This window comes from Indicator indicator, chromosome Z (assembly GCF_027791375.1).
Source record: "Indicator indicator isolate 239-I01 chromosome Z, UM_Iind_1.1, whole genome shotgun sequence".
NCBI classification, from domain to species: domain Eukaryota; kingdom Metazoa; phylum Chordata; class Aves; order Piciformes; family Indicatoridae; genus Indicator; species Indicator indicator.
Genome location: NC_072053.1, coordinates 53115575 through 53135071, shown reverse-complemented (window position 1 = coordinate 53135071; position 19497 = coordinate 53115575). Strand labels below are relative to the sequence as shown.

Genomic DNA, 19497 nt, shown 5'->3' with positions numbered 1-19497 from the left:
GATGTTTGTTGTAGTTCGTGCCACTTCCTGTCTTTCGTGGCCACTTTATCCTTTCGGTGTTTACAAAAAGTATCACGAAATTTAATTCCTGTAACTCGATTTACCTAGCAGAGGCCGGTAACTGAGAGCACTTTACATACAGCCGATTAGAAGTTTGGCTAGGCGACTAGAGGAGGCTGTGCTCTGCATTCTGTCTTACAGTTCACCGTCTGCAGTACTAAAATTGTTTGGATGGTTAGAAATAGGCCTTTCGGACTTCAGTTATCCTATTCAAGCCGTGTGGAAATACGTTCGTGCCGTCCCAACTGTTCTCTCACGTAACAGCATTTTGGCAACGTCTGGCAGAGATTTTGTAATCATTAAATCTGTGCATGTCCATCAGTTCATATTAAGTGCCTATAAAGACCAGCGTGTGCTGGGAAGGCAGTGCCTGTTGTTAGCTTGTACAACAGACAAGGCAGCAAAAAAATTTAACAGCTGGCTGAGAGTGCATTAAAAAAGTTAGATGCACCTCGTTGTTGGTTTTTGTGTTGGTTCGGGGTTTTGGTTTTTTTTATTTGTTTGTTGTTTTTTTGGTCTTTATTACAGAGTGAGTGAATATCATTTGTTGAGGCAATGAGAATTAGTAAAATACAATGGGGTAAAATATGATTGGTTGGGTGTATTTGTGGAAACATTTTTGAGAATAAGTTCCAATTTTTCTAGATTTTTCTAGTATCACTTAGTATGCAAGAAATCAACAGAAACAGATCACAGGCAAGATACTTGTTTCAGAAAATCACAGAGAAATTCAGCTGCTTTTGATATTCTTTCTGGTTTTGTGTGTGCAGAGGACTATATGTGGCTACAAAGTGGTGGTATTTTTTTTTCCCCACTATGGCTAGACGTTGTAATTTGTCTTTTCCTCTATTAAACTTGAGTGGAAGGCATGCTAAAATGGCTGCTAATATATTGGTATAGCATCTGTACAACTAATGCTGATGATGAACATAATAGGGCTTTTATTAGCTGAAGTTATGTAAAGTCTTCTAAAAAGTAAACCCAAGACGTGTATCCTAAAAACTGTAATTCAGACAATAACAGTTTATCCGTGTTTACAGACTTGTCTTTTATATCCTGTTAGCGGTGTGTTTGGTCTGGGTCTGCTTTGTCCTTGATAAAGAAAAGCAAAAGCTCAGGTCGAACATACGGTTTTTGGCTGTAGTTGAGAATCTGAGTGGAAAATGAGCAGAGTCACTACTGATGTATGCTGTTTTCATAGGCTCTTAAAGCCATAGGCTGTTGGATTTTGATCCCGCCCAGAATACTTTTTCTCTGCAAGGATATATAATAGTGGTAAGTTTTAGAAGCAGGCATTTATTTTTGCTTTTTTTCATTAGCACAGTGTACAGTTTGTCTTTTCACAGAATAGATGTACAAGATTTTTTGTTCTTCTACAGGTTTTGCCTGTCCATTTAAGAAGAGAAGGCAATGGAGACTGAACAACAGGAAGAGACATTTACCAACACAGAGACAAATGGTAAATTTTTAAAGAACCTTTTTTCTTTTTTTTTTGGGAGAAGCTCTTTAAATTTTAGTGTTTCTAAATATTCCATTTTTAGAATATAAATACTGCTTTAACTGTTTGTGTCAGTAGTAGTTTTTTATGCTGCATTAAGTCTTTTAGTTTTTAAGTCAGCCATATTATTAGACATGATTTTGAAGCATAAATGCACGATCGTTCTATTGGCATACTTAACATATGGGATAAGTAGTTGAAAGTTGTGATAAAGGATTTGAAAATATTTCATAGTTAAGTATTCAGTATTTGTATAGAGAATATGAGTAGAGAGTATTGCAGGAATATCCATTAATTGCATTTTGTTTATTGCAGTTTTTACATGCGATAGTATAAATGTGTGAAATACTTCAAAAGAACTTAATGAAAAACCGCTTCGGCATAATTAATACAGAAGTTGGGGCAACTATTGCTATTTTTTCGTATAAAGTATTTGAAGTGATCATTTGTCTGACACTGAAATAGTAAGTTAGAGCTTTTTGCCTGAAAGGTTTTTTTCCCAGTTGCACATCATAAGTACCAAGTGGAGGTTGCAGCACTGCTGTGGTCAGTATGTTGTGAATTTCTTGCTGGCTGTGTGAAACATTGTGGTGTAAACTATAGGTCACAGATTCTAAATGGATTTTCAGTGGTTAATCAGTAAGCTGACAAAGTAAAAACCTGTTTCTTTGCTGTGAATGCTCAAGACTAGGTGTCAGCAATTAGCATTTGGGTAATAGGAAATAAGGTATTAATACAGAGAATGAATTTGGCACGTACTCTGTTTTATTACAGCTTTGCAAGTTAAATGAATGTTTGTGTTTCTCCCCTATGGACCTTTCTACAGGCAAACGTCCAGCAGAAGATATGGAGGAAGAACAGGCCTTCAAGAGATCTCGGAACACAGATGAGATGGTTGAATTACGCATCCTTCTTCAGAGCAAAGTATGCTTTTTTCATTTTTAATGGTTTTGCTACAGCATTGCATTGTGGCAAAGTGCATGTTTGGAAAGAATGTGTACTTTATTTAACGCAAGATAACTTTTTTGGAATAACTTAAAGTGCATGAACAGTAAAAATGTGTTGGTCATGCAGTTACTTTCAATGATTACTTTGAAGATAATAGAGTTATTTCTAGAAGATATGCTTACTGAGGAAACAGAGCAAAATAAATGAGAGGCTGTTATTTTGAAAGGGATTTCTGTGTATTAGTCTTTGGAAAGGAAGCAGATTAGGGAATGATCAGCTGGCGATTGTAAATAAAATGTAAGAAGTAAGACAAAAACTTCATTAGAGTTTTAGTAACTCTCAAACAAATTTACTAAACTTGTTCATATATGCATCAACAGGAAGAAATGCAGTAGTAATACTTTGTGGGGATTGCAGTGGTTTGGATGACAAGTGTAAATAGTTACAGTAAAGTTATTATGTATGAATTTCCTCTGGTGTTCTCAGTAGTTAGAGATGATTTGTACTTTATGAAGTATCTTGGTCTTTTGTGTTGTCAGAATGTTACTGTAACTCTGCATCACATTTCTGAGTCAAGTTGCATGTGGTACTGCAAAATGTTTTGCATGCCATTAAGCTTGATATGTAATTTTGTGATAATAGTAATACTTTTGCATGTAGCCACCTCGTAAAAGCAGAGTTTTACAATTACTTTTGATTATCTGCCAGTTTATTCTTCCTGATTTCAGAAACTTGAAGGTAGTTAGTGGCTGTTAATACGGGCTTTCACCATTTTCAGAGGGTACTTCCCTGAGAAGTCAATTGTTAGAGAAATATAAACCAAAGTCAGCACTTCAAATTATCAAGAAGTGTTTGGAGTGCGGAAGTGGGATTTGCAAGCACAATCCTATTGGGAGAAGGGGAAGTTACTATAAATGCAGGAAATAATTGACCTGCATTGTATTCATATGATATGTTTTGCCTAGAAACATACATTTGGAATTTAAATACTAGTTGTGAAACTGAATATTCTTCTCTTTTCTAAGTTCAGTAGTAAGAGTTATTGGCCACTTTTTTCATAGGTAAACTATATCAGTTTGTTTCAATTTGATTTGAACCTTTTAAAACCAGTTTCTGCATGCTTCCACCCCAAGGCCAGTAGAATAATGCAAAAATAGATTTACCTTAGTCTTGAGGAGTTTGCAAATGCAGTCTGTGCTGTGTTGCCATAACGTGACTTCTGAAAACTATTTTCCAGAATGCTGGAGCAGTGATTGGGAAAGGTGGCAAAAATATTAAGGCACTTCGTACAGACGTGAGTATATATGTGTTTGAACTACTTTAACACCCAATTCTTTCAGAGCACTACATCAAAAGCTTGATAGCTTGCATTTCTAGAAATGGGAGCAATTCAACTCTAGACATCAACAGTCTAGTTACAAGTCATTTTTATTGATTATTAGAGTAGGTAACTTAGTTCTTAAATTTCTACTCTAATGAAAACCCAACTTGACTCATGGCAGCAGAGGTTTATATTAAATCTCTTCACTTTTCAATACAATTCCACAAAATTACACACTTCATGTGAGTTAACATCCTAATTAGAAATACGGACAAAGCTTAAATCCCTTAATTGTACCATTTCCCATATGTGCAAATCAAGTATAATACTACTGAAACCATTGCCAATGGCTGGCTTAACCCAGTGATAGAGGAATTCTTTATCTTCCTTTAAAAAACAAACCAGTCTGTCTGTTCTTCAGCAGCTTGCACACGAATCTCAAAAGCATTAATGTTAGGATTTCTTGATTTAAATACAGTTATAGAACAGCAAGGGAGTATTCTATTCAGGTAGTTGGAAGCAGTTTTGAACAATCATTACTGACTTGCCTATTCACATTTTACAGTGGGTTGACTCTTGTGATTAGGCGCATGGTCAGCATAATGTGTATTTATAAATAAACTTGGCAACGCTTCTTAAATTCCATTTGTTTGCATTCCTGTACTTGACATCAGCTACAATTTCAACAGTTTTCCAATCAAAACTATGTAATACAGTCTTTGGCAGTATCTCATTACAAATCAGTTCAACTAAGTGCATAAACTACCTCAACTAGAATTGAGGTTGAGGTTGAAATGGTCAGGAATCATGCATATGCTCACTAACGTTGGCAGCTAGTTGTCTTTTTTTTTTTAATAGGATGTTTTTTTTGTGGTGGTTTTTTCTTTTTTTTCTTTTCCTTTTTTTTTTCCAACTTAATGCGTCACCTAAGTCCAGATAATTTAGATTGGTCTGGAAAACTAACTTTCCCAATCTGCCCGAGGTTCTACTAATAGCGATCTCAACAGGTTTTGTGTCTACCCTCATGAGCCAGCCTGCTACTGAAACATCATATGTTAAAAGTAGTTCAGTCAGATCAAGTGACTCATTTTTAAGGTCCATACTGTTAAACCACAGCTGGTGTAGCAATCCATAATTGTGTTAGTCTTCAGAACAACTTAAGCTTGTTTCATTAATTGAGAGTAATGAGTATAGTTTGTATTAAATTAAAATTTATTGCTTTTCCCCCTTTTCCCTCTCCTTGTTTTTTTGGCCATATATCTCCGTTGCCCATGTACTGGATCGACTTGCCCCTGCGTTGCCCACCATGACGTTGGCCCATCCGCCCCTGAACGCCCATGTGAAAACCCTGGTTGGCTATGCCCAAAAATGTGCTCGTTGCCAAACGGGTACCATACTTGACAACTTCTGATTGAATACCCATGCCCAATGCCAACATCCACGAACGCCAATGACCAATGCAGTACAATGCCAGTGTTTCAGTCCCAGACAGCAGTGGCCCCGAGCGGTATGTCCCAACAGTTTATGCCTCACTGCCTGATTAGAAAGAGAGAAATGTGTTTTATTACCTGCCTTTGATATAATTAAATAGTATCCCCTTATAGACGGTGTATTGTTTTTTTTTTCAAGTTTTCTGTCTTATTTTGCCCATTAAGTCTTTTTGTCACTGAACTTTTACGTGAGTTGCCCACCCAAACAATCCACTGATTTTATTTCAATGGAAGGAGCACAGCTTCAAGTGTTGCATATTTGCTGCATTGTGAAACGAATTGTTTCAAAGAAGTCTCTCGCTCTGTCTTTGTGGCCCACCTTGCTCCCGTCAACATTGCCTGTTCATAATTAATTTCTGATGAACTGCTAACTCTGGTTCACTTTCCTTCACTTCTCATTTGTTTTGTCTTTTTTTTGTCTTACATGTGTATTTGTTTTCTCGGAGAACCCATTAGTGATCTGATTTCTAACTGATATCATAACCTTACTCTGGATACAGTGTTCACCACTTGCATATCCCCACTTTTTCTGTGAGAAGGTGTGCCAGTTTTACATATGTAATAGCGAGGGTATCCTAAATTAGTGGTGGCGGGGAACATGAATATTCACTTCTACTTTCAGTTCTGCGTCAGTTTCTTGCCCACTTAATCTGAGCCCTTCCAAAAGCCCATTCTGTCTTTCTATCTGCAAGGCCTACCTAAATTTATCATGCATATATATTGGGCATAAACAAAGATGCATGTGTTGTAAATTGAGCAAACAGGTTTACTTTAAATGGGGAGTCTTGTAAGCTCTTCTCTGTAGTAAATCTTGTTAGAATTTTGTGTATGTTGACTAAAAAAATTTACTTCTACTTCTTTTCCACCTTCACTGTATTGTCTGGCATTATGGCCTCCAACAGCATCTTGAGCATAAGTGCAGATATAGAGACAATTGGAGAAATCCTGAAGAAGATTATCCCTACTTTAGAAGAGGTATTTCTCTTAATGTTTGTTTTCCTTTCAGAGGTGAAAGATTGGCCTTTAAAACAAGATGGTTCTAGATTATTTGCTGGTTTTTAAATACAGGGAATTAATATTAAAACGCCCTTTAAAGAAAAGTTCAAACTCTCAAATTACATGTTGGTGGGTTTTGGGGTATTTTTTGGGTGATGAGTTGTGGTGTGGGGTTTTCTTTTGGGTTTTTGGATGGGTTTTTTGTGGGGGGGGTTGTGTGTGTGTGTTTGGTTTGGGTTTTTTTTGATAGAGGATAAAGTCATTGTTTATTAAATTAGGGTTTTGAGCAACCCTCCTCACTTTCAAAGTACTTCCCTTCAGACTTGTTTCATCCCAATTTTAAAGTAGTTGTAACTTGTATTTTGTGTTGGCTTTGTGAGAATGTTACACTGTTTGATACAGTTTTTGTGGAAAGTAGTGCAATGTCATGTAATAAATAAGGAAAACTGATCTGACATAAGTTTATGTTGAGGTAAAGTGCTTAAGTGTTTGCTATTCTGTCAGAGAAAAAAAATTAATTGTAACTCAGCAATCCATCAAAGCATAGCTCTGTGTTTGGAAAAGAAACTTCACCAAATGCTGAATAGTTCAAATTTTATATGACTAACATTGTTTGCCTTGTATCCTTCTTTCTTACAGTATCAACACTACAAAGGCAGTGACTTTGACTGCGAATTAAGACTTCTCATTCACCAAAGTTTGGCAGGAGGAATTATAGGTGTCAAGGGTGCTAAAATTAAAGAACTCAGAGAGGTACTAGTTTCATGTTCTTCTTAGATCTGCTTTTTTGTTGTTGTTCAATAAACAATTTGCTGTTTTCTGTTCATAAAAGGCAGATGCAAGTGTCTTCTGTGCAGTACGTCCTCCAGAACATACTTTTTTATGTTCTGTGCAGTACGTCTTCCAGAACATGATTTTGATGTTCTGAAATACATCTGTGACTTGCAGCTTTCTTGCAAGCATTCAAAAGTAAAGTTACTGGTGGTAAAACCTGGAACTTCTAGTCAAGCTTGAAACAATATTTGTGGCAGAGCAATATTTTTAAAGAAAGGACAATCTACTTCCTAAAAAAAAATTATAATCACATTCACCACTCCTACAATGAACTTCTGTATGAACTGGATTGGTGTGATTAGATATACAAAATGGTTTAGGGCAAATGCATCTTCTCTCACTCTTATGATGAAAGTTGAATAGGTGCCTGAATATTGCTGTAAAAGACCTGTATTTTTATATTTCTAAATTCTGTCTCCTAGAAGACCATTCATTGTCTTTATTTCAGTGGAGGAATGAAATTAAAAAAAAAAAAAAAACCAACACTAATGGCCCTCCTGAACTTAAAATACCTCTCTGTTTTCCGTCCATCCTCGACATTGTGTCAGAGGCAATTTCAGGTCTGTTCAGGTATGAGCTGATACCATGAGTTGAGAACAGCAAGATACCTCTATGTGATCCTAGCAGTGTTGCTGTCTTGCATCCAAAGCATGTTTTCTTGACTTGTGAAGGTTAATACACTTTTGAGGTCGCAACAGATATGTGGTCCTTCTGATATTTAGATAGAGTAGATAAGTCATGATTGAGAGAGGAGAAAATTGAGTTTTTTTCTTTTCAACAAAACTGTCAGATCTTAAGGAAATACAGTGTTAAATTTGTTGCAAGAAGTTACAAGCAAGCGTGCTCTTAAAATGGCTGGGAAATTTTTATTTGGATTGTTTGTAAAAAATACTTTACTGGGTTTATGAAGTTATTTAAAATACTTAACCCAACAATCTCTTACTTTTTTTTCTTTTTTTTCTTCAACAGAACACTCAGACGACCATTAAGCTCTTCCAAGAGTGTTGTCCTCATTCTACTGACAGAGTAGTTCTTATTGGTGGAAAACCTGATAGAGTCGTTGAATGTATTAAGATTATCTTGGATCTTATCTCTGAGGTAATGTTTATGAAATTAATTTTATTTTCATTGTTGTTCATGAATGTTTCAAGATTTATTTGCATGTAAAATGTTATCTTTCACTTTGTTTTGAATGTAGTACTTCCTACTTTCCCAGTAATAAAGCAATTTTTGCCACCTTTTGAAAGTATTTCCCTTTTTTGTAATTGGTTGCACTTTATGGAAGAGGGAAGCAATATTTGATAGTAGTGGACCATTATTCATGTTTTATATAAAACATTAAGGTGCAGAAATTAAAGAAGTCAAGACAAAACTGGTTAGCCACTAATAAAGTAACAGCAGTTTTTCAGTATCATAGATAAGCTCACAAGAAATGGATCACCATTTCTTCCTTACTAGCATTGTGAAATCTAAGAATGTGTATGAATACAAATTTATGCATTTGTAACACTTAATATAATTAAATACAACAATTGTAATAGTCCTAATTGGGTTGGGGGATTGTCTTTTTGTTTGTTGTAGTCTCCAATAAAAGGACGGGCCCAGCCTTATGATCCAAATTTCTATGATGAAACATACGACTATGGTGGCTTCACAATGTTTGATGATCGAAGGGGACGTCCAGTAGGCTTTCCAATGCGTGGAAGAGGAGGTTTTGATCGAATGCCCCCTGGTCGTGGTGGACGACCTATGCCTCCATCAAGAAGAGATTATGATGATATGAGCCCTCGCAGAGGACCTCCACCACCTCCACCAGGTCGTGGTGGTAGAGGTGGCAGCAGAGCTCGTAATCTTCCCCTTCCTCCTCCACCACCTCCTCGTGGCGGGTGAGTTGTATAAATACATTATACAAAACTCACATTGTGTACAGTCTCCTAAATCATATTTTCATCTTCCAGTGCTTTTTGTCCACACTTTCATGTTGATAGTAATTATGCAGGGTTGAGTGTGAGTTAGACCAGGGTATTTTGAAAAGCACTGGTGTTTAATTACTTGCTGCACTGCAATAGTCTACTAGGACTATAGTCAGTAGTGTTGAAACTTAAAACTGGAGTGGTTTGAAGGTAGGCTGTATGCGCTATGAAATGTAAATGAGACTATATAAACTAATTTATAAAGCAATTTACATGATGCTGGGTTTTTTTGTTTGGTTGGTTTTGTTTTAGAGATCTTATGTCCTATGACCGAAGAGGCAGACCAGGAGACCGTTACGATGGCATGGTACGAGTTTAAAGTTCAGCTTGTTTTGTTGCATAAGCACAGTGAGCATGCTGACTGTCTACGCATACTGTTGCCGAACACATGTGCTTAAGTGCGGGACCGGCATGGTTCTGGTGATAAAACCAAAATGTTTCATCTGTAGAGGTGGTCCCGTGTGGAGGACTGTTTGGGCTGTAAGTGGTATCTGAGACACTCTGCTTGCTTGCTTTCCTCTATGCCACCAAAAATTATACTGAAAGTTTGACTGCTCTATCCTGCAGCTTTTCTTGCACTGACTGTCTTTCAGTTTTTTCTATTCAGGATGACAGAAGCAGGAATTGGTAGGCTTTTCAGATAGAGAAAAAAAAACATTAGAATGACATTCTCTGAAATTCTTTGATTCACACAAGCATTCTTAGTGATGTTGGAAAAAAATATAAATAGAATAGTACAGTTTGTAGAATATTATCTATGAAAAGCTCTAGTTAAGCTGGAATGTGGTTGCTCTTTTGAATCAGTTCTTGTCTAGTTAGTGATTTCATTGCAAAAATCCACTGTCACTCCATATTTTTGGTACTAGCACCACCGATGAGTTGAATCCTAAGATAATTCTAATATTTGCTGAGCGGGAAAAAAAGTCCTTCCTAGTATATGAAAGCTTTAAAAAAAAAAAAAGGCTTAAATACACTCCTCTATGTGAAGCTTCTCAGTAGTCATTTACTTTTGTACTAGCTTGTTTTTTCCTGGGAAATCATGTGTTTTCAGAGGTAAATCTCTGTAGTAGCAAGCTTTTTTTTTCCTCTTCTCGCTTTGGTTGGCACCTTTTTTAAAGTGACAGCTGAGATGGGACTTTTATATTTTGTTTTGTTTTTAAATGAATGGAAGAGAAAGAAGTTGAGAATGTGCTATGGAATAGGCTGCCTGCATGGGCTTTTCACATTTCCTGCTTGGGAGTATAAGTTAATGGAAGTATGTCATTGCGAGAATGTCATTTGCTTATAAAGACATACTAAAAGGAAGGATTTCACACAATTAAGTGTTATCCATGCTACCCTACATGTTAAGAAATTTGAAGAGTCCTTATTTATCTTTGCATGTTTTCAGAGCTCAGGTTTTGTATTCTTATATTTGCAGCTAATAAAGCCAATTCTAGGGCATGTACACTGAGTATCTTGATGAGACAGGTCTTAGCTTGACTTTTGGGCAGCAGTGGGTTCTATTTTTATTCTGTTACAGCTGGAAGAGAAAAACAATTTTGATTTCTGTTTAGCCTGACTTCTGTGAGGTTGACCTTTCCTTTCTCGACCTGAGTTTCTACAAGCACTTCAGGATACAGTTTAGTAGTTATGGTAGTTAGGTTATTGTGGGACTTGACAATCTTAAAGGTCATCTCCAACCGTAGTGATTGTAAGTAACTGTGTACCTACTCCAAATCAAATGCCTGTGGACCATAAGGGCTCTTCTGACAGTTTAAAAAAAAAAAATACATTTCTTATTTAACACCTTCATCCTTGGGTTTCCTTCAAGTACTCAGATGAATGTGAGGGGTGGAAAATAAAGTGGGCAAGCCTATGAAGTGATTTTTTTTTTCTCCTCACCTCTTCCTGTAATTACCTGATATGATACTAACATTTTCAAAATATGAATGATTTCAAAGTCTGAGTTAATAGAGGCTTAAATCAGAATGTCTCCTGGTAAATGGACTGCCTCCTCTCAGACTTCTTTGAGTGTCTTCAAACTTCTGATGTGCTTGTGTTCTTCAGCTACTTCCTAATTCTTGGATTTTTCTTTTTTCATTTATGTATGGATTGATACGTGAGAACTTCGGTATATACGCTTAAAAATACAAAACGTTCTTCATGTTTAAGCGATGTGGCATTAACAAGCAGGTTAAAAAAAAAGTCAGTAAAGTAAGAATGTATGACAACCGTTCTTCTATTTGTCCATGCAGGTACTGGGAGAAAGTTACAGAATTTCACTCTCCTAGATCATCCTATTAAAAATCAGAGAAAATTATGATAAAAGAATTTGACACCAGTTACGGATTAAACACATTTTCTTGCATTAGATGTAAAATTCAGGCTCTCTGGCTTATCCTGCCAGTGTGTACATCAATTGCTGAAAACGCAAAACTCTGAAAGAAAGAAGTGCTATACATCGTGTTTTAAAAAGGCAGCAGAAACGGTTAGGCAGCAGTAGGTTGTTAGTTTGGTTATTGGCTTTATGAGGTAAATCAAATGAATTGGTAGGACACAAGAAGCAGTGTTCTTCCTGCTTAAGCAGCTGTCAGCGTACAGATAGTCACTATTACTTGTTTTAAACTCATTAAACCTTTCTCTAACATGTGGCAGGAATAAAAGGTTTTGATATCAAATAGCACTTGAAGGTGTTCTCAAAGACCAAAAAAAAAAGGCTTGTTCAACTTTGCCTTTAGCTATCTGACCTTCTTTGTAGGAGGAAAAGCCTCTTTACACCACAGAAAGGTGGGGGGGAAGTGTGACTGCTTACAGTTCCCCCAAAACGAAACTGAAATGGAGTGAATCTTGAAAGTGGTCTAAGTCACAAAGACCTAAGTCTTTGTTGCAGTACAAATGTTTCTCTGTACCACTACGTATTCTGTTTGCTTGCCAAGCTGCTTGTAAGTCTGACACAGACTTATTTTACATTTATTTCCTCTTTTACTCATATTGTGTTATGTCTGGAAGATGATGCAGTGTCATGTGGATGCCTGTGATGATATGCAGCCTCCAGAGTTGGTAAGTATGTTCAACCTTCTATGTGAAGACTGAGTGTAATCAGTAGTGACTTGCACCTATTGAAAATCATAAAGCTGTCCTTCTGACTAAGAATTTATTGGCAGTGTATCTTACATTGTGTCCTGTACAGTAATTGAAATGTGGAAGTATGCAGCAGCACAGCCAAAAGAGAAGATCTTTCCTGTACCTCTTTTTGCCTCTTCTATACTCACCCCCATTTTTGTGTTGTGACTAATAACTTTCTCCATAACCAGTGCACTGCAGGTGCATGGATTTAGGATATATATTTTGTATTAACTTCATAATGTCATGTTTTCTCCTGTTTTAACCATCAAGTATTAAAAGTAGCTTCTTGCTTATAGTTGGCGATAAACTATTCTGCTTTACTTAGCAATGCGCTTGGAAATGCACAGTTGATCAGATAGATTCGGGGAAGGGAAATTAAAGGGGTTCATCAGGTGCTCATGCTGTCTAGAAGATGGCAAAGTACTGCCAAATATTAAAAAGCCCGTTCTTAGCTTACATAAACACAGCAAATGTAATTGCTTAATTCAGCTAGGTCATTTGCTGTCATGTAGTCTAGAGAGGTAAAGATGAGTAAGGAAAGAATTGTTTGTGAACACAAATTAGTCCTAAAATGGATCTTGAGACAAGTGTCAACAGAAATAGGTGTTTGCATTGTGCTATTCTGATCAGCCTCTGAGTTAAGCCTTAAGCTGAGTCCTTGATTCTCTTGCACTTTGGACTCTACTACAAGTTCTATTAGGCTTTATTACTAAGTAACATGTTTACACAACATAGGTTGCTTAGAAGCAGAAAACAAGCTCAACTCTTTGGTCTGAGTAGCTTCTATTCTGATCTTATAAAAAGGTAGTCTGAAACAGTATTTAGGGAAAAAACTATTGCAGTACAATGTGAAAAAATAGTTGTTGGTTGAACTTGGTGGGCTGCCAGGTACTCATCCTGCTGCCTTCTCACTCCTCTTCCTCAGTGGGATGAGGAGAGAAAATAAGATGGAAAAGCTTGTGGCTCAAGATATAAGACAGGGGATCACTTGATAATTACTGTCATGGGCAGAACAGAGTGAACTGGAGAAAGATTAATTTGTTGACACTTAAAATTATAGTGGCATCGCAGGAAATAAAGAGGAAAAGTGAAAACACCTTTCCCTCCCACCCTTCACTTCTTCCCAGAGTCAACTTCATTTCCTGCTCTCCTACTCCTGTACCAGGAGTGGTGCGGGAGGGATGGGGAGTGGTGAGTTGCAGTCAGTTCATCAGACTTTGGCTGTTCCTCGCTCCTCGTTCTGTTCCCATGCCCCATCGTGGGGTCTCACACAGGGTGCAGTGATTGACAAGCTGCTCAAATCTGGATGTTTCCAATAGAGAGCAGTTCTTCAGAACCGCTCCAGCCTATGTCGTCTACATGGAGTACACTGCTTTCAGGAACAGGCTGGTCCAGTGTGCACCCTCCACTGGCCATATGCCCTGTCAAGTGTTGCCACTTGTGTGGGCTCTCCACAGATGTCCTTCAGATCATTCCCACCCAAGCATAAGGTACTCTGTGGACTGCAGTGTGATGATCTGCTTCAGGGCAGTTCTCTACATGAGAACCTCTCTACGGAGGTGCCACCAGATTTGCCAGTAGCTTTAAGCAGCACTTTTAAGGACCCCTAAGGGTCCATTTGGGCATTGGTTAGAACTCTCTGGCTTTGACTGGCACAGGTTGCAGCCCCATGCTTCTCACACAGGTCACCCCACTGGTCTCCTGGAAGTTGAATTCTGGAGAACTGTGCATACTTGTTTGAGTCTGTAGGGAAGTACAAAAATGGAGTCTTGGGCACTTAGAAAGTATTAGATGAAATGAAGCACTTGATTACTATTACTGATGTAGAAATCCTAAAACTAGAAGCCATGAATGCTCATTGCTGGTGATTTGGATTTGGTATATATGGTAGTTTTAGCAGAACAGAAGGAAATTGTGGTTATCTGTTCTAAGATTAAAAAGGGTTGTGACAATGTGAATAGAGAGTTAAGTATTAGAGCTCTTCTTTTTAGTGCTTTGGGCTTGGGGATTTTTGGTTGTTGTTGGGGTTTTTTTGTTTCTTTTGGGGGGGGTTGTTTTTTTTTTATGTAGATGAAGTAGAAGGATTGACAGTCACTAGGTAAATTTTTTGTCTCAAAACTGGAGATTTGAGCCTCTCCTGAGCTGCTGTAGTAGTATTAATGAGTATTGATTTGAATGTTAGTTTAATAGAAGAGTCAGGAGTAAAGCAGCATCAAGAGCTGTCCAGCAGCAGCTGAACTGGTGAGACTGTTAGGTAAACTGGTACAGCTGGGTCTTTTATGTCATGTATTGTCCCCTCCCCCCATGACCATCACAGAAGCAGCCACAGACCTGTGGCTGTGCCAGGTACTCCCAGGGGCACTGGCAAGCCAAGCTGTATCAAGTGCTGGCCAGAGCTATGACAGCAGTTAGACTTGGTGTTGAAACTGGTATGTTTGTAGGTCATTAAACTTTCCACCTTAGGAAACCATGGGGACAGGCAATTACAAAGAGCAAATAGGATTTCAACTTCTAGTTTTCAATCATTCTAGAAAGAAGTATTTGAAGAGAAAATGAGTAGGTGAGAAGCTAGTCTTATTTTCTATGTAAGTCTGTCTGCTGGCAGACAGAACAGCTCATAGAAGAATCAACCAGATAAAGGTGGATCATCTTACTTGGCAACAAAAATAAATGAAGCGAAAGACTTGTTGGAATCCAGTGCCAAAAACTTAAATCCAAAGCGTTGGATTATAGGAGATTTCATATTTATCTGCTCTGCACAGTTTAACTATGCATTGGTTGTGCCTATTTAATATCACAGTCGTACATTCAGGATTATGTAACTGTAAAATATTTCAATTTGCTTTTAAATAAAGTTCTGTACAGTTAAGCTTCCCAAACAATCCTTTTTGTTTCTGGTCTGCCCTCTGCCTCAGTATGCCTTCGGTAGCACCCCACTGTTGTATTTATAGTAAGGTTGGGATTGAGATGTTTACGTAAAGTAGGCTCAAAGTTAACAGTGTGATACTTAGGGTGAAAATATGTTAATAAATCATGGCTATTCACCTTTTTTCCCCTTTCTCTTGCAGTTCGAGGGTGGCTCTGGATATGGTAAGTGTTTATATAGAACCTTTGCATGTACTTCAGTATGTGGTTGTTAAAGGGCATGATGCATACATTTAAATCAGACTATTCTTACGCAGGGGGGCGTGGTTCATACGGAGATCTTGGGGGACCTATTATCACGACACAAGTAACAATTCCCAAAGATGTAAGTAGAGTTGATTTGCTTTCAACTTTCCTTTTTTTCTCGTTTAAAAAAAAAAGTCACAGACTTTTCTAAAATTATGTAAATCAGAGGTATTTAGAGTGCTTGACAAGTATTTTTCATTTCAAGTGTTTTCTAAATCACCTGTAGTTTATTCTTCCATTGTTTGTTTTGTCTTCACTTTAGAGGTAGACTAAACAAATTGACTAATTGTTAATATTCAGTAATAGGGATGGTCTGTGTAGCTTGTTTTTTTGCAAATGAGCAACTGGTTCTCCCAGTTTTTATCAGTTTATTTGTACAGCTAACATTGAAAGGATGTTTTGAGGCTGTAGAGAAGTAAGCTTCCATTGCAGCTCTTTAAACTTGTGAAAGGTACTCAAACACTGCTGTGATTTTAATAAATTTCTAGAAAGTTGTATCAGGAGTTGAATGCTTTGCTTTCTCCCCTAGTTGGCAGGATCTATTATTGGAAAGGGAGGACAGAGAATCAAACAAATACGTCATGAATCAGGAGCTTCGATCAAAATTGATGAACCATTAGAAGGCTCAGAAGATCGGATAATAACTATTACGGGAACACAGGACCAGATACAAAATGCACAGTATTTACTGCAAAACAGGCAAGTTAAAGTTTCATGTCCCTACTGTCAAGTTCAGGCTGATTGATGTGTACATGTTAAAACTGTTCTCTGTGGTCCAGTTTTTACAAGGCAGGTTTTAAATAACTATTTGAACCTAACTTCTTCAGAGGTAGTTTTGCCTTGATTCTTTCCTCCATTTTAATTCAAATACAGCTTCAAAACTAGTATTGCTGGAAGATGCCTTAACCAAGCAGTCCTCTTATTTCTGTGGTGAAAACTGCTGCAAAAAAAACCTACTTGTAATAAATTACATAGAGCCTGTAGAAAATATAGAAGATTTCAGTGGATGTTGGCCTAGTTCTGTGTGGAAGACTAGTGATTTTGTTGTTTTTAGATAACTAAATTGACAACAAATCACAGTCTGCCATATGGCACAGACCATGCCTCTACAGGACAAGTTGAAATCGATTTGGTGCCGTTAGGCAGCATTTCACACGTTGCTGACGTTACTTTGTCTTTTTTTGCAAAATATTAACAGCTTCCGATTCAATTTGCTTAGTTTTGTTTTATTAACATGTTGGTGGTCATAGGAGATTTAGACGTTTTAACTTGAATGTTTGACTTTAGATTACTAATATTTAAATGCTAAAATACATTAATATACCTACAATTACTAGTCATTAATATTTTTTATTTATTTACTTTAAAATAATTAGACATTTATAATGTAGTCTGGTCTAAGAATGTCAGTTGTGAATGTTTATGCAAGATGTATGGTCCATCATTCTAATATATGCTTTTTTCTTTTTCTTTTATAGTGTGAAGCAGTATGCAGATGTTGAAGGATTCTAATGCAAGATTATTTTTTCTTTTTTATAGTGTGAAGCAGTATTCTGGAAAGTTTTTCTAAGACTAGTGAAGAACTGAAGGAGTCCTGCACCTTTTTTTTTTTTTTTTTTTTTAATCTGCTTCTGTTTAAAAAGCCAACATTCCTCTGCTTCATAGGTGTTCTGCATTTGAGGTGTAGTGGAATATTTGCTGTCCACCAGATGTAATGTTTTAGTTCCTTACAAATACATGGGGGTGGAAGGACAGGGCGCACGAGACTAACATTGGAATTTTGAAGCAGCAGCAGAGAGAGTGGATTTTATTTTTGTTCATTGTTGGTGGTAAATGTTAATGTCTTTATGTAATTGTTGTGAATGCCCTGCGTTTATGTACACTGTATCTTTTTTTTGAAGTGGGGAGGACACTGGTAGTCCACATGTCCCTGACATCCTTTGAGAGCAGTGTGCAGAATGTAATGCTCTTTTGTAAGAAACAGTTTATGATTTTTGAAATAAATTTAGTGAACCTGTCCTTGGTGGTTATTTTTCTTCAGATTTACATGAGGTAATATCCAAAATGGATATACTCTTCCCCTCCTCCCCCTTCCACTTTGCATAAATTAAATTTGCTGTTAAGCTTGCTCTTCTGCTTCTTTAACATAGACGGAGTTATGTGAGGTTTTTTACAAATTAAAGAAATGTTGTGAAAGCAAAGACTGATTTTTGGGGAAAATGCAAAAATATTCATGCGAATGTGTAAAACATTTTTTTGGAAGTGTTTGGCCCTCTTTGCAGTACATATATATATTGGTGACAGTATACAAATATTTTAAAACTTCGTGATGTCACTGAGCAAACAGTGGTAAAGTACACCTGGTTATAGACAGCTTGCTTAATGCAGATAACACTGTTAGAAATGACAGTTGCTGTACCATTACTGAATTATAGTTGTTTTCTGAGCTTTCATTTGTATGAGGTAGAAGTTCTTATAAATCAGCAAATTGATGATATCTAACTGTAACTTGGTTTTCGTTGTATGCAAAACTTAAACTTATTTGGTTTTCCCTATTGTATGTTGAATTCCTTAGGAATTTTGTGGAAAAAAAAAAATAAAAAATATAAAGCCTCTGGATATCTCGTGTAATACCTTGGCATTTGTATTTATAGTTTTTAAGTTTAAATTTCACTTCCTGAATAAAAACAAATGTAAAAGATGCAAAGTGTGTTGCACATAGGGATATGATGAGCCCAGAAAAATCATGGATTCCTTTCCTGTGTTTTGTGTTGGTTTTGTTTTTTTACTTTACCCAGGGTTGCAGAGCATTTCTCTTTGCCTTTTTTTTGTTGTTGTTGTTTTTTTTTTTTCGTGCTGTGGTGTAATTACTGTCCTGTTGTGGTGGTTTGGCCCTGGCTGAGGGTGAGATGCCCACCAAAGCCACTCTGTCACTCCCCTTCTTAGACAGGAGAGGGAAAATACGAAGGTATTCAATGAGTTAAGACAGGAGCAATTTAATGGGGTGAGAAGCAAAATCAAAGGCTGTGTGTGAAAGCAAGAGTAAACAAAGATGTTATTCTCTACTTCCCGTCAGCAGGTGATGTTTGGCCACTTCTCAGGAACCAGGGCTTCAGTGTAGCAGTTGCTTTGGAGGACAGATACCATCAATAATTGCTCTTCACATTTCCTTCTTTCCCTTAGATTTTATATCTGAGCTGATGTGATAAGGTATGGAATGTAGCCTATTGGTCAGTTTGGGTCAACTGGCCTAGCTCTTGTGCCCTCCCCAGGTCTGGGCCATCAGCCTACTGTTGTGTGGGAAATGGCTGGAAAAGCACAGCCTGAGTCCGTTTGCTCAGCAGTAGCCAAAATCCTGGTGTGTTATCAACACCCAGCTCCACCACTGCAAAACAGCACCACGAAAGAAGCTCTGGGGAGAATTAACTCCAGCTCAGCCAAACCCAGTACACCGCTCCCAAGTAAGAGGTGATGTGTGAGGCTGACATTTGCAGGGCTATAACCCGTTCTTTGAAGCAAAAACTTCGTTGCTTTTTCACAGTTGGTGGATCTTCACAGTGGCACTCGAGTGGGAAAGGCTGTGTGAGAAACAAGCTCCCTCCTAAAAAAAAATGAGGGGCAAAGTCGGTTAAAGAAGGCTGATTTACAACACTGCGTACATGCCTTCCCACATGTACACATTCCTTCCCCCACTGGGGGCTTTTATAATCCGCGCTTGTTAAAGGACTCCGTCCCGTGCAACATCCTGACTGGATCCCAGAACAAAGAACCTCTGCCCCACAACAGGAGTTCCTGCCACGGCATGTCTGGTGGTGGTCTCTGCAGGGGTCAGTGGATGCTTGAACTTCTGAACTCAAGTGTCTCAGACGCACTGCACCCGCTCGCTCCCTTAATTAGCTGAAGCAAAATTACTTTCCCCTATCTTTATCACAGCTGAGTGCAAGCTAGCAGGAGACATCTGCAACCAAGGCACAGGTTTGGGGCAACATGTAACTAAAACATTAGTGCCCTGCTTTCACGTATGCCTTCAATATGAGTGTGGATTTGTTTTGCCTGCTGCGTGTTTGGGTCTGGTTGTTTTGCCTTTTTTTAATCCGT

General features: G+C 37.7%; 1 protein-coding gene across 1 annotated transcript; it reads left to right on the top strand.

The window, feature by feature from the left end:
- The first annotated feature begins 1286 nt into the window (after positions 1–1286).
- On the top strand, positions 1287–18004 carry HNRNPK (heterogeneous nuclear ribonucleoprotein K). The gene is made up of 15 exons (XM_054398256.1): positions 1287–1335; positions 1440–1527; positions 2384–2482; positions 3744–3800; positions 5291–5334; positions 6220–6292; positions 6953–7066; positions 8117–8245; positions 8729–9033; positions 9373–9427; positions 12112–12162; positions 15297–15318; positions 15396–15478; positions 15929–16098; positions 16878–18004. Exons 2-15 carry the CDS (start codon positions 1471–1473, stop codon positions 16909–16911), a joined length of 1293 nt encoding a protein of 430 aa, XP_054254231.1. The 5' UTR covers positions 1287–1335; positions 1440–1470; the 3' UTR covers positions 16912–18004.
- The last annotated feature ends 1493 nt before the right edge of the window (positions 18005–19497 follow it).